The following is a 13,823-nucleotide window of genomic DNA, read 5'->3' as shown; positions in this document are numbered from 1 at the left end:
TCTCGGGACTCAGATCCCTCATCCCAACCTGTTCTCCCGCCCCGCTCCGCTTTGCCTGTGACAGAAAGGTAAGAAGGAGATGAGATGCGCTATTCTGGGTCACTGGAACTATGGTCCACCGTACACGGCTACGGCTGTTGGTCACCACTGACAGGACGGTCAAAGACCATGGGATCTCGAGACTCTGGGAAGCACCTGACGGCTTTCCGGCACGTTGGCACAGCCTCTTGCTGTCATTTGCATTGACAATTGATGATGCAAGAGTGTGTACGGAGTATTCTCAACACGAGCATGTCGGATTGCCATGTCACACCTTGACTACCTACCTACCTTATCCAACTCTGCTCGGACTGTCTGTCCTGATGAGGTACTTCTATGATCTAGGTATCTAAGGCGGGCGAGAGACAAATACAGTAGAGCAGACAAGAAAAAGAGAATCCAGACCGACGTTGATCATCCGTCCATCGTTACAAGTTACTGCGGATATCCCTCCACTTTATTCTTCAATGAACACCCCCCCAATCTTTTTATATTGGAATCGTCACTGGGTCCTCGGCTGTGTCGTTGTCTTTTGTCTCCAGATGGATAATTTGTCCGGATACTGCTTTCTCTCCCACCAAATCTGTCCAAGTCTATATCGCGTGGTTTTTTTTTTTAGAGCATGTATCCGTAGAATCCCATCCTTCCCCCCCTCCACATTTAACCTTCTCTTCGCGTTGCATGCGTAGCATCCGGATGTGTTACTTTTTCTTGCCTTCCCCTGGCCGTCGGTTCCTGTTTGGGGGCCCAATTCATCTCCATCCCCCGTTCGCGTCCCCTCCATCTTAAGCTCCATCTCCATCTCTCCATGTTCCGTGCTCTCCCTACGGCCCCAAAAAGCCCCTACGAGCAATATCATATGCATGAGTAGCCCCGGCACTAACCAGGGCGCACAACAGGACCCTTGGCGATTTCCTGTTTCCATCCATCAACCGAGTCCAGGCCCTCGTTGGCATCCGGCCCAGAAGCTGCTGCAGTTGGTGCTGCACCTCGCAACTCACAGCTGTCTGGCTTCCGTTTACATCGACTTACACCTCGCATTCCGTATCATCCACCTGTCTACTCTACGTACTGCCTACGTGCCCGTACCTTACCTACCATACCTTGAGCATCTCACACCCAGCCGTCCAATCATCCATTCCTTCGTCCACCCACCATTGGGATACTCACTCCATCTCCGGGACCTACCTTACCTTACCTTTCCACGACGTGCATAAGGTACCTTGGGTCCATACGACAGGGCAGCCGTCCCGGTCTTCATAGCATTGGATCTCATCATCGCCATTGACAACAACCACAACGCCGGCAGAACACCAGCATCAGCCCCGGCCACTACTTCGTACTCCACTTCTCACGCAAACCAGCCGGGACAGGTCCCCACATAGACGCGCCGTGTGTGGATTCCAGACTCTCGTTTGTTTCCTCTCGCTGCCTCCTTCTCACCTGAACTATCCGGCCACTGCCCACTTCATCTCACTCACAAGTTACAACTGCCCATTGCCCACCGAGGTGCCAGTTGCCAGTGCCAGCACCTCTCTCTCTCTCACATACATTCACATCGATATCCATTTTCACGAACCATTTAGTCCGACGAGCGATAGTCCAAGTCTACCTCACCAGCCACCCATTGCCTCGCTGCTGCGCTGCTGGTCGCTAACAAGCACCACACCGACACACCGTCGATCCACTACTGCCAACCACAACTGCGCTACAGGCGCGATACCCTCTGTGCTCTGTCTGGTGGCTGCTGCCATCGTAGGCTTCACATCTCCTACCAACGGAGGAATTGAGCCTGTGACAACAACCTGGCAGACCAAGCACCAACACGGCACACCTCGCTCGCTCTCTGCCAATCCGATATTACAGATATGTCGAGGTACCTTTTGGGGTAACTTGTAAGTCCCATTCATTACCTTAATTTGAGTGTCCCCATTCCACCTCGCCTTACCAACCTTCTCTTCTCCTTCCATTGCCTTGCCTTACACAAACTACGGAGTACGGGCCCAGCTCTATTGCCTCACTTCCTCCCTCCTAGCCTACATGGCCTTGATTGAGGCTTGGGTATCCGTACTTTTCGGCGTACTGGGCAGCTGGGCTTCATCCTGCGCTACGGAGTACACACCTTCCTCACCTTACCTAAGGTACTGTGGGCAGGTACCTACCTACGTCTGCTGTGGGAGGTACAACCTTCCGTTCACTGCAGCTAGGAAGGTACAACTGGATGTGGCATTAGGCCTGGATCGCACTTACTACTTTGGGCGACTCGTCCCTGCCTCGAAATCGATGTGTGGCAGGTGGGCGCTGTACTCTGTACTTGGTACCTGCTTTCAGGCGGTCTCCTACCATAATCCCTTCCCACCCTTCTTCTTTCGCCATCGTCACCATCCCAACCTTCCACCACATGTTTTCATTCGCTTTGGTCTTCTAATTCCTCTCGATTTCTTCAATTTCTTCTTCTCCATATCCCATTTCTTTTACGCCCTTCTTGTTTCCTTACGCCCTCCCAGTCCCGCAACCTCCTCCCCGGGACTTGCATTTTTACTTGCCCTCCTCTTCTCGACTAGAAAACCCGGTTGAGAACTTCCGTCAACACCTTCTTCAACCCGGCGGAAGAGAGAGAGAGAGAGGGGGAAGAAAAATCAAAGAGGGTAAATCTTGGTACTAACCCCGGCTCTCGGCAGCTAGATAGCTTGTCCGCTGTCTCGTCAACACAAATACTTGTACCTAACGGATACCTTCTCAACGTCACGCTCCGTCTCCGAACCCGAGGCCTCTCGATATTCCTCTCTTTCTTCAACTTTTACGGATATCCACCCAGGTCACAAGCCTTCACTTCCTTGGTTCCCTCCGTCCAAGGTCTCACTTGTGGCGGCGAACCCAAGGCGAAATCCACTCTGTCATCCAGCTTCTACCACCTCACCTCACCCAGGGCCGCGCCTGTCTTGCCTCTCAGATCGTGGCACAGCCTGCCTCTGCTTTGCAGTCAAGCCCACTACTCGCCAGAAAACCCCCCGCCCCACCAGCCCTCGGCCGCCGAGTATCCTACAAGTCCTTGACTCTTCCTTGACTCGGCTACCAGGGACTTCGGAGTGGCTTTTCGCCACTGAGCAAGTCAGCCGACCCCACCACGACTCCAACTCAACAGGGCCCGTCTGTACCGCCCTGTGGTCCTGTGGGTTCGACCTGCAACCCCGGCACCACGAACCTTTGGGAACGCACGCTTTGCACGACACCCCCCGGTCTCAGCGCTCGAGACCCCTACCTCCCCCCGGTGCCACCTGCATCCAGCGAGACCCAGAACCTTTTAGACGGGCGGGTAATCGCCTGCCAGACCACTCGCGTCTCCAGTCACTGGTGTCTCGCTCCAACATCTTGGTCCCGAAACGAGATCTCGTGTCTCTGGCTGCATCTCTCTTGTGGACTCCCACTTTCCTTGCGACGTACACATCGAGGTACCGCACCGTACCGGGCCTCCAACTTGCCACGGGAACGACGCCGACTGCGTCCCAGCTACGACGTGCAAGTGGCATATCTGGCAAAGGTATGAAATCATTAACCCTTTTTCCCGGATCATGAATTGTAAGTTTCTATTGTTTCCTTTTCTCTTTCCTTTGCTCTTTCCTTTCTCTTTCTCCCTTTCTCACCCGCGCAGGGGGGTTTACTTTCCCTTGTATCATTATTCCTGACATCTGACTTTCCCTCCTCTGAATAGTCCACACCATGGTTGGTGTTGAGAAGCCGCCCCTGCCAATGCGGACCGCAAACGAGGCAAGAATGAACGAGGTCTGCCGAAAGGATGACCCGTTCTACTGTTTCCTGCTCCAGGCGACATTACTATACTACCCATTGTTGTTGTTGCTGGTCTTCGTCATCTCTGCCGCGACACACAGCATATTGACGACACCGAAAGACGACGTGGACGAAGAACCTTTGGGCCCAGGCGGTAAGCGACTACCCGTGTCGAAGAAGAAGAAGCGCCGCGATGGAGAAGAACCCAAACGCAAACAATACGGTCCGATACTGTCACCAACATCCCGATCATGGCTCACCTGGATCTCCGTCGTCGTATTTTTGACGTTCGTCGCCAATGCCGTCGCTCACTTCAGCTACGTTATGGGAGAACTCGAGGGCGTCATCAAGGGACATAAGGAGTCCCAATCCATGACTGTAAGTTATCCCCCATGTATACTCCAACCCGCAGGCTAATTTGGAACAGGTGTACCTCATTGGATCGCCGAACCTTTACCTATACCTCATCACGACACTATTCGAATGGAACGAAAGTCCAACGATAGCTCACTTCCTCACCTGGATTCTCTCTCTGATTGGCGAATTGGTCATTTGCATATGCACTTTGCTTAAGGCCGCGGACCCGAGATTTGCAAGCGACGAAACAACCCAACTCGAGACTAGAACGCTGCATATATCTAAGTGGGATTTGACTGACGTCGTTCTCTACATCATCCGCATCGCACTCACAATGTGTATGCTCAGCATCTACTGGGCTGCTTGGCTCCACACGCCCAAACAGGAGGCAGACAAGACTGAGCTGCAAAACTCGTCTCAAGGCGCCGAGGAAACGACGCCTTTGCTTAACGGTCATCGGACGTCATACAGCAGCCAAAACGGCCGAGATTTGAATGGTCGATCAGTACGAAGCTCTAGGAATGGAAGTACTGTCGGCAACACTAATGGTGCGGCTGAAGGTGGTAACATCACCAAGGACTATAAGGAGCCGGGCTTCTATCGACCCGACAAAGCGCCGCAAACGACATGGTGGGGTTACCTGCGAAGCTACACGATGTTCTTCGATTACCAGTGGCCCAAGAACTCTCTTTACCTGCAGTTTCTCTATGCACTCTGCGTCCTCCTCTTGGTGGCACAGCGTGCCATCAACGTAGCTGTACCAATTGTTGTTGGATGGCTCACGAAGAAGTTAACCCTCGCAGAGGCTCCGTGGTATATGTTGGGCCTGCTCATCTTCCTACGGGTTTTGCAAGGAGGAGGCATGCTTCTGGATGCGACACGAGCCATCTTATGGGTACCAATCTCACAAAACTCGTACAGGGCTTTGACGACAGCAGCCTTCGAGCACGTCCATTCTCTCAGCCTGGATTTCCACCTCGGCAAGCGAACCGGCGAGGTTTTGTCCGCACTCAACAAAGGCGCGTCTATCAACTCCTTTCTCGAACAAGTGACGTTCTCGGTGGCACCCATGATTCTCGATCTGCTCTTGGCCGTTGTGTTCTTCTGCTGGTACTTTGACGCGACCTATGGCGCGATAGTGAGCTGCCTAACTTTCTGGTATCTGTTCCTCACTATTAGGATGGCACAGACTAGGGCAGACCAGCGAAGGCTCATGTCCAACGCCGATAGAGAAGAAGAGGCCGTCAAGAACGATTCCATTACCAGCTACGAGACGGTCAAATATTTCAATGCCGAGCAGTGGGAGTTTCAACGATACCGCAACGCTATCGAGGCATACCAGGACGCTGAAAAGCAGGTAACGTGGGGCGTCAACAAGATGAACGTCATTCAAGCCTTTGTTTTCATGGCTGGATTCACTGTGGTCATGGTCTTTGGAGCTTACCAGGTCACCCATGGAGGAATGGATGTCGGCAGATTCTTGACCCTCATGACCTTCCTCAACCAGCTGCAGGCACCTCTGAACATATTCGGATCCTTCTACAGGACCATTCAACAGTCAATGATCTCGGGCGAGCGTCTTCTGGAGCTATTCAAAGTCAAGCCCACCGTGGTTGACGACGCCGATGCCAAACCCTTGCTTGAATGCAACGGCAACATCCGATGGAACAAGGTAGCGTTCAACTACGATCCAAAGAATAAGGCCCTGAAGGATCTCGACTTCGAGTGTAAGCCTGGCACCACCACGGCGTTTGTCGGCGAATCTGGCGGTGGAAAATCGACGGTTTTCCGCCTAATGTTCCGGTACTACAACACATCCTCTGGAAGCATCGAGATTGACGGTCAAGACGTCAAGAACCTTACTATTGATTCGGTCAGACGTTACATCGGAGTCGTCCCCCAGGATACCACAATGTTCAACGACACCCTGATGTACAATCTCAGATACGCTAACCAGTCAGCCACTGATGAGGAGGTGTTTGAAGCATGCCGGGCTGCCAGCATCCACGACCGGATTATGTCATTCCCAGAGAAGTACAACACAAAGGTCGGAGAGCGTGGTCTTAAACTCAGTGGTGGCGAGAGACAGCGAGTCGCAATAGCACGGACAATTCTCAAGAACCCCAAGATCATCATGCTGGATGAAGCAACGTCAGCCCTCGACGCCCACACAGAGCAACAAATTCAAGATCGGCTTGGCCACCTTGGTCAGGGCAGGACACTTTTGGTCATTGCGTAAGTTTCACCTTTTCCGCCTCACAGTTGGTTTGTTTTTTTCTAACATAGCTCGCAGACACCGCTTGTCGACCATTACGCATGCTGATCAAATCATTGTTCTCAACAACGGCACCATCGCTGAGAAGGGCACTCACGAAGAACTCGTCAACGCCAACGGACGTTACGCCTCGATGTGGGAGCGACAAGTGCAGGCAGAACGTGCCGCTGAGAAAGCTCGTGCTGCTAGTAGGAAGGCACAGAAGCTCCTTAGAAAGGCGAATATTGGTGGCCTCAAGAAGCAGACAGATGGACATTCGGATGGATACACTAGCCTTGACTCCTCGACTATCCTTCCAGGCAGCTCAGGGAACAACTCCAAGGCCGGCACTACGGGTGAGGACTCGTCCAGCTCTAACAGCTCTGATGTCGAGTCTGTACACAGTGCTCACCACGATTCGGATCACTCTGATCACTCGGATCACTCACACCATTCGGATCGCTCACATCATTCTAACCGATCGCATCACTCTGATCACTCACATCATTCTGATGACTCGCACCATTCTCGACGACACTGATTCTTCCAGCCAGAATCTCTACAAGTGTGACAAAGGCATGAATTTGGCTACCTATGCTTCATTGCTGGCGAAAGCTACTTCTCATCAGCCACATCAACACACACCACCCATCGTCACCATTTCTCACTAATCCCTAATCTGCGGACCTTCAAACTGTACCGCACATTTCCCTTCACGAACACAACAAGGCTTGGGCCTTTCATGACTCAGGTTTTAACGGATTAACGGCTTAAGATTGCATCAAACCGGCGACTCGGAGTTTGGAGTTCACACATTTCTTTACCCCTTCATCATCAGGATCCCGAAAACACAAAAAAGGACTTTCACGAGTAGAACAAAAAACTTTGACCCTGAGAAACGGTCTCTCGGTCAGGCTCGGTCGGTTACTCTTCAGGGGGTGGGGGGTTCTTTTTCTCGATTTCTCGCTACCAGAAACGCTCTTTACGGACACACGGCTGCGACACACCCATCCAGCGTTGACAACACACCATGTGTCCTCACAGCAGCGACAAGCGACTTGTCTCTTCTCTCTGGATTGGACAGGGCATTTTCGGTATCATCAGCATCATTATACAGGAGAGACGGCTTCTACACTAATCATGGGTTCCCAGCAATAAGATTTTGTTTTTCGACTACAAATCGCCACCTGCTACCATGGGCAGCGTGTTCGACATTGCATCGCAGATACCAGATTCTTTACATTCGACGAGGCCTACCTTTTTTTTTCTTGTCCCAGGTTAAGTTGGATGGCCAAAAGGGGTTGGATCTCGAAGGTCGTGGGCCGGATGAAAACGGCCTCGGACAGCGGCGGCAGACCAGCATCATTATCATTTTTTTCCAAATCCCACGCGGTCGCAGTGGGTGTAGATGGACGATGGATCTTCCCTTAATTGTGGAGGAACCATCAGCAAGTCTACTTTGCATTTTTTCCTAGTCACAGTATCAAAGACCGGACAGGGTGGATGAGGAAAGAGAGACGGCGGGCGGCTATTCAGGCCAATCCTCTCTTCTTGCTTTTTTATGGAAGACTGTAGCTACTACACTCGGTAGCTTCGCGGCAACCCAAAGGTCGAGGTCCATAGACGGTAGCGATCCCCGCGCAAGGTGGCCTTGCGCCGGGAGCGATCCAATATTGCTCAATGCTCAAAATAGGTTCAAAAAAGTCCTGCGTGTCCAACTGTACGCATCTGACGTGAAGACTACACCGGAAATGGAGCATACAACTGTTTTGAACCAGTAGCTACTGTTCTGAAATCGTTGGTATGGGTGTCTAGACAGTATTGACTATAACAGGAACAAACACTGGAGACTCCGAAGACATCAAGACATTCTTCTCCAGTGTAAGACAACATACATAACAACACACCTCTCTACCTCCCCGCCTTCCCTGACACACGTATAGCAGAGTTTTCTAGTCTACTCGTTCGCGATACTTCCTCCCAACCCATCATGAGTCTCTCCAGATCTTGTCGCTGAACCTACAGCCATAGGCCGGGAAATGTCTCAGTCTGGTAAGAGTCATCTCCCGTCTTGTGTTCGTTCCCAGAGGTACTAAAGCGGTATGAAATCACGAGGGCGGGAGGGAATGAGTGAGATGTGGATTCGGATGTCGTGAGCACAAGGAGCACGCGAGCCCAGTGGGTGTGAGACCGTATTCAGGCGGTGTGGGGGAGGATGCCGTCAAGCTGCCTGGTTGCGCAGGAGGAGGCGCCGTCATCGTCCACAGACGCACATCTGTCTCACTTCGTCTGCCTCCGCACTCGCACCCCTCTCGGGACCACCACTACCACCACCATCACCAAGGCCACAAACGCCTTGACCTCGGCTCATAGTCGCTAAGCCTCAGAGATGCCGATTGTTTGCAGAAGTATTCCCGGTGCTAACCGATCAGCGATGACCGACACCCGAGGTCGTATGCTTTCCAATGTCTAGGTATTGATTCCTTGCCTAAAACCGGTCTGACAATGACTGTCTCCAGTTAGTGTCTCTCTGGGACTCATCGGGCACGTATTGTGCCCTGGGCGCATGACCGTTGATTGCACCTATCGCACACAGTTCGTAAGAATGTGTGCAAGTCAATGCGGTAAGGAGGCGCAATCCCAGCACGTCTCGCGATTCAAACGCTCTGCACCCCACGTTTCGGCAACTGCTGAGCCACTTTTCTTGTTCCAAATCGACAAACTATCGCGACTTCGGATAGCGATGAATGGGTGCTCGACATGTCCTGGTGTCTCCCTCCGTCTCTTCGCAGCAATTGGGTATATCCGCCGGTTGTAACTTTAGTCGTAGGCGAAAGATTCGATGGCAACCGACAACACCTACGGTGCTTCAGTTTGCATCCTCTCCTTGCTCTATTCTTTGTCGAGGGTTTCTATCATGCGCGGCCATCGACAAGCCTGGCCTGAGGCGCAGTGCCGTTGACTCCGCTAGCGTGGCCATTGGTCTTCTCGGAAAGAGCCTTCTTCTTCTCGGCCTCGTCGTCGACATCAGTGACTTCTGCATCACTGCGGTCGTCCTCAGCGATGTCGTAGCGAAGGAATCGATAGGCAATGCGGAAGATGTAGAAGAGCCAGAAAAGATTCAGGGCCTGCAGTGATGACAAAAGTCCAAGAGTGATGTACTGCGACAGCGTACACTTATATTGTTGAGTGGCCCAGTTCAATTCGAATGGCCCGACAGTAGTGTACTCTGTGAACAGAGATAGAATGATCTTCAAGTTGATGAAGTGGCGCAAGTAAATCCAAACGCACATGAAGAGGAAGAAGTAAGGACCGACGATTGGAGAATCGATGTAATTCAGTACCTTGGATGTCTGTTGAATGAGTTAGCACTGCCAATAGCTCCCCGACCAGCCACTTCTGGCTTTGTGGCCTCACATGGAATAGCGTCTACTTACAGCAAGAAAGAAGTCACTGATGTCGTGAGTGGAGTACACTGCCAGTCCCATATAGGTGAAGTGGAAGCGGTAGCTAAGAGCAATCAAAGAAAGACTGACAATGTGATGGCCAACCAGCTCCTTAAAGTCTTTCCGGGGTTTCTCCATACCCAACAGCAAGACGATTGCTTGTTGAGCCCAGTAGGCAGCCTGGAAAAGATAATAGAACTTGAAGCCAGCCTCGTGTGTCATATGCGGGAAGTCCTCGTACATGCCTCGGGTACTGTAGTACCAGACGGGCGTCTTGCTCATGACGTACAGACCGGCAGGTCCAAGACAGCCAAAATAAATGGCAGTGTACATCTGCTCCATAAAACGAGCTTGCTTGCCACGCGAGCGGATTCCGGCGGCGCGAGCAAGTGGCCGCAAAAGTTCTTGCATGATGAATTCCCGAGTAAAAGTCAAGACGACGGTCCAAAATGCCACAAAGGCGATGTCCCATAGCCCCTTGCCATATTGAGCAGGGGCATCAGGATTGACCGGGTCGGATGGTAAGCGGTATGAGAGAAAAATAAAGCGATGAAGCGGGTTCGAGTCGTTTGGCTGAACAATATAAAGGGCCAGAGTAAGGCCAATAATGAGGGCGGGCACGAGGTACGTGTGTTTGGTCATGGCTTGTCGAACTCGAGCGAAGCCGCCACGAGCTCGCCGGCGCTTCGAGGGACGTTTTGTAGGAACAGTCTATAGTAGGCTAGAGGTTAGTTGAATGTTGGACACAGCCCAGTATCTAGGAACAAGGCCCGGGGCGACTAGCAAAGATGGGATCCCGGGGGGGGTAATTACAGGTATGACGGAGGTGTTGTCTCGGGCTGTTGCAAGTGCCGGGCCTGTATCGCCAGCGCGGATGTCTTGGCCGAGTGCGCTTGACTTTCGTCGTCGTGTTGTTCGTGACGAGCTGGGGGCGTGGTCGATAGCAGAATGCAGTTGGTCGACAGAGGTATTGAGGAGAGGGAAGGGTTCGGAGTCGGCCATGGTGAAGGAGGGACGCTTCTGACAGCGTCTCGGGTGATTTAAAGCAGTCGGACGGTGGATTCGGAGGGCAGGACGGCGGGATGAAGTCGCAATGAAGTAAGAGAGGGGAGAAAGCCAGCGAGTTTGAGTTTGGGAAGCTGTCGGCGGGTGCGGAGGAGGAAATCCGGGCCAGTTAGTCGTGGGTTGGAAAGGAGCTCCCAGGTTCTGATTTATTAGACGTCAAGAAGGTCAGGGGGGCCCGCTGTCGATCATGGAAGTTTGGTCAAGGAAAGACAGGGCGAACGTGGTCGGCGGGTCAGTGGAGCTGTTGAAGAACAAGTGCGACGGGGGGGAAACTCGAGGTCGGACTCAAGGTTGTTCCTTGAGCCTTCTGTGTTTCGTCGTGTGAATTCGTCTGACCGAGGGGCCAGTCGTCTGTTTTCCATTTACCACCGCAATGCGGTCAAAGAGCAGGAGCTGGAACAGCGAGGTGATAGAAGGACTGGCTGGGTGAGAAGGATGTTCAGTCAATCCCAAGGGGGGGGGGTCAGACGCTGGTTTTTCGTCAGAGCAAACAAGTGCAGGTGCCGTTGATGAGATCAAGCGCATGGTGGCATGTTAGGAAAAAAGAAGGATTCATTCAAATGATCAAACCGGGTAAGGGCCACGGAGATGGAAAAATAGGAAGGGAAAAAAATTAAGATCAAGTAAGGATCCAAGAAATTCGCCAAGAACCGTTTAGGAGTTGATGGTAATTTGACCAACCGCATGGAGACGGGAGCTACTGACGACAGCCAACGAGCTTACACCAACTTCAGCAAGCTATACAATTGCAGTAAGGTGCTACAGGTGTCTCGATGGCAAAGCTGCACCTCGTAGCAAATGGTTGCACACGCCTGGCCGGAGGCGTCGTTAATCTGCCGGTTCCTGCTTGGGGTACCGGTGCGTGCCCCATCTTACCCGCGATGGCCCCCTGCTCGGGAATCGGGAGACCTGAAATGCATGCTGAAGTATCCGTACGAAGTACCTTATGGGTGGTAAGGGTCGTAGAGGGACCTGGAAAACATACTTACCTGAGTTAAGGTACCTCCTTTCTGGGACGATCTATCGGGCTTGCATTTGGCGTCCCCACTGCAGGAGAGATGCGACTGTTGGTTCTTGCATCTTGGGTGCTTGGCCACGCCGTTGTTGTGGAACTTGTAACTTGTTGTAACTCAGCTCGATCGCAACCTGATGCAGCCAGCACCACCCCCTTCTCTTCTCTTCCCTTCTCTTACAGCGCCGTGCTGTTGCATCGTCTTTCCGCCTTTGCAGTCATATGCCCGCCCACGCTTCACAATGCCTCCACATTTCCAGCTACACATGCAAACGCAACAGCGACGTGGACAACGTAACCAGGGCCATCCCTCTGGATCGGACAACATGGCATAGTTGAAAAGCACTCTTCCCCGTCTTCCCCCAACCAGGCCACCTGCGAACAGAGATGCCCCCGGCTCGCACCTAGGTTTCATAAAGCTCAAAACCGAGTGCCTTGGAATCTGACCCGGCCAGACAATGGCACAATGTTGAGCTGGCAGCCATGCAAACGAGTCAAGCCAGTTCTGCGATCGAGATCGGATTCAGAATACCATACCCCGTAACCGACAAATTGTTGTGGCCCAAGTCGACGGCGACGATGATGCTCCAGGGCATAGAGCTGTGGCATGAGCGCGATTCCTCCTTCAGGGGGTAATGATAGGCAAGGCTGCATAGCTACAGCCTCTAGCAAGCCTCGCCCGGAAGCTTCATACTTGTTCATGCATGACAGATTCCCCAGAGTGACGTACGCTAGATTTTTCTAGACTGTCTTCTCTCGCTAATCAACAATTGTTATGTACAACAAACTTTGGACAATCGTCGTGGCGCATATATCGACTTCCTCTGCCATTCTCAAAGACTTGCGATGACGAGCATCGACCAGGCCAGCCCGCTGCCATTGATTAGCGCAGCTACATCATTGTCGGCCTCACGGCCACCTACACTGCCTTCGCCTTGGATCGAACCACATCTACCGAGGCCAATCCACCGAGCCTATGCGTTGCGTTCTACAGATTCGTGCCACTTGAATAGAGAACCAATCTGCAGGTCGTTTCTTGTTGAGGCAGACGAGTTGCAGTCTCCAGAAACGTCATTCCACTCAGTATGTCCAGTTGGACACCATCTCAGACTTTCAACCCCGCCAAATGACACGCCAGGATGCTGGCCCCGCCGACCCTCTCTCACATGCCACACACTGAGGAATGTATGCATTCCCGCCCCCGCTACGGAGTATGACTACGGAGTACGGATACAGCCCATTCGTACCTTAACCCGATGGCCTGGCACGCCTGGTATACCTTGGGAAAATCGTCATCTAAGTCTCTCTCAAAGTTTCCGTAGTCTTCATGGCAGCATCTCAATCCGCCTCGGCTCGCTGCTCTGGTGCCCAATGGCCTGCGTAGGTGGCATAGCACAGCTTTCCTGAAGATCTCGGAGTACGGACACAGTCGGGATAACACCACTTGCACAGCCTTCGGAGTTTTGCTATCGTCCTGCAGTCAAGTCCATCTTCCGCCGCTGTCGTCGGGGGCTAATAAAGGTACAACCTTGTGCACTTACAACGCTCTGTCGATATTTGCCTTTGAAGAGTCGCCGTCAAGAACGAACGAATGTCCTTCGCCGTCCGCCGTAGTCGAGATTGTAACATAACGGTGGAGGGCCTCTGAAATCATGCTGCTGACGCATCGTAGCCATCAGCCACGACGGGGCAAAACTTGGCGAAGCCCTCTGCGCCATGTTGTACGCCCTCTGTCATCTTCAGCAATTTGCTGGAGGCATCCGAGAGAGAGAGAGAGAGAGACACTCCCCTGAGCGCCAAGGTGGAATGCTTCTTTCACGCCACCGAGACGGTTCCAGTCATCCACTGTCAAACGGCTGCA

General features: G+C 52.5%; 4 protein-coding genes across 4 annotated transcripts; 2 read left to right on the top strand and 2 right to left on the bottom strand.

The window, feature by feature from the left end:
* Positions 1–2,648: 2,648 nt before the first annotated feature.
* Positions 2,649–3,095, top strand: CLUP02_03208 (uncharacterized protein; the record flags this gene model as incomplete). Its single annotated transcript, XM_049282233.1, has 1 exon — positions 2,649–3,095. A coding segment is annotated over one exon (447 nt), but the record flags the coding sequence as incomplete, so codon positions are not given.
* Positions 3,096–3,611: 516 nt separating this feature from the next.
* On the top strand, positions 3,612–7,110 carry CLUP02_03207 (ABC transporter; the record flags this gene model as incomplete). Its single annotated transcript, XM_049282232.1, has 5 exons — positions 3,612–3,618; positions 3,752–4,206; positions 4,256–6,420; positions 6,479–6,795; positions 6,845–7,110. 5 exons carry the CDS (start codon positions 3,612–3,614, stop codon positions 7,108–7,110), a joined length of 3,210 nt encoding a protein of 1,069 aa, XP_049139375.1.
* Positions 7,111–9,354: 2,244 nt separating this feature from the next.
* Positions 9,355–10,887, bottom strand: CLUP02_03206 (TLC domain-containing protein; the record flags this gene model as incomplete). The annotated part of the gene is made up of 3 exons (XM_049282231.1): positions 9,355–9,792; positions 9,877–10,596; positions 10,699–10,887. 3 exons carry the CDS (start codon positions 10,885–10,887, stop codon positions 9,355–9,357), a joined length of 1,347 nt encoding a protein of 448 aa, XP_049139374.1.
* Positions 10,888–13,300: 2,413 nt separating this feature from the next.
* Positions 13,301–13,616, bottom strand: CLUP02_03205 (uncharacterized protein; the record flags this gene model as incomplete). Its single annotated transcript, XM_049282230.1, has 2 exons — positions 13,301–13,474; positions 13,524–13,616. 2 exons carry the CDS (start codon positions 13,614–13,616, stop codon positions 13,301–13,303), a joined length of 267 nt encoding a protein of 88 aa, XP_049139373.1.
* Between the last annotated feature and the right edge of the window lie 207 nt (positions 13,617–13,823).

This window comes from Colletotrichum lupini, chromosome 2, assembly GCF_023278565.1.
Source record: "Colletotrichum lupini chromosome 2, complete sequence".
NCBI classification, from domain to species: Eukaryota; Fungi; Ascomycota; class Sordariomycetes; order Glomerellales; family Glomerellaceae; genus Colletotrichum; species Colletotrichum lupini.
This window is presented reverse-complemented; position numbering and strand designations above follow the sequence as displayed.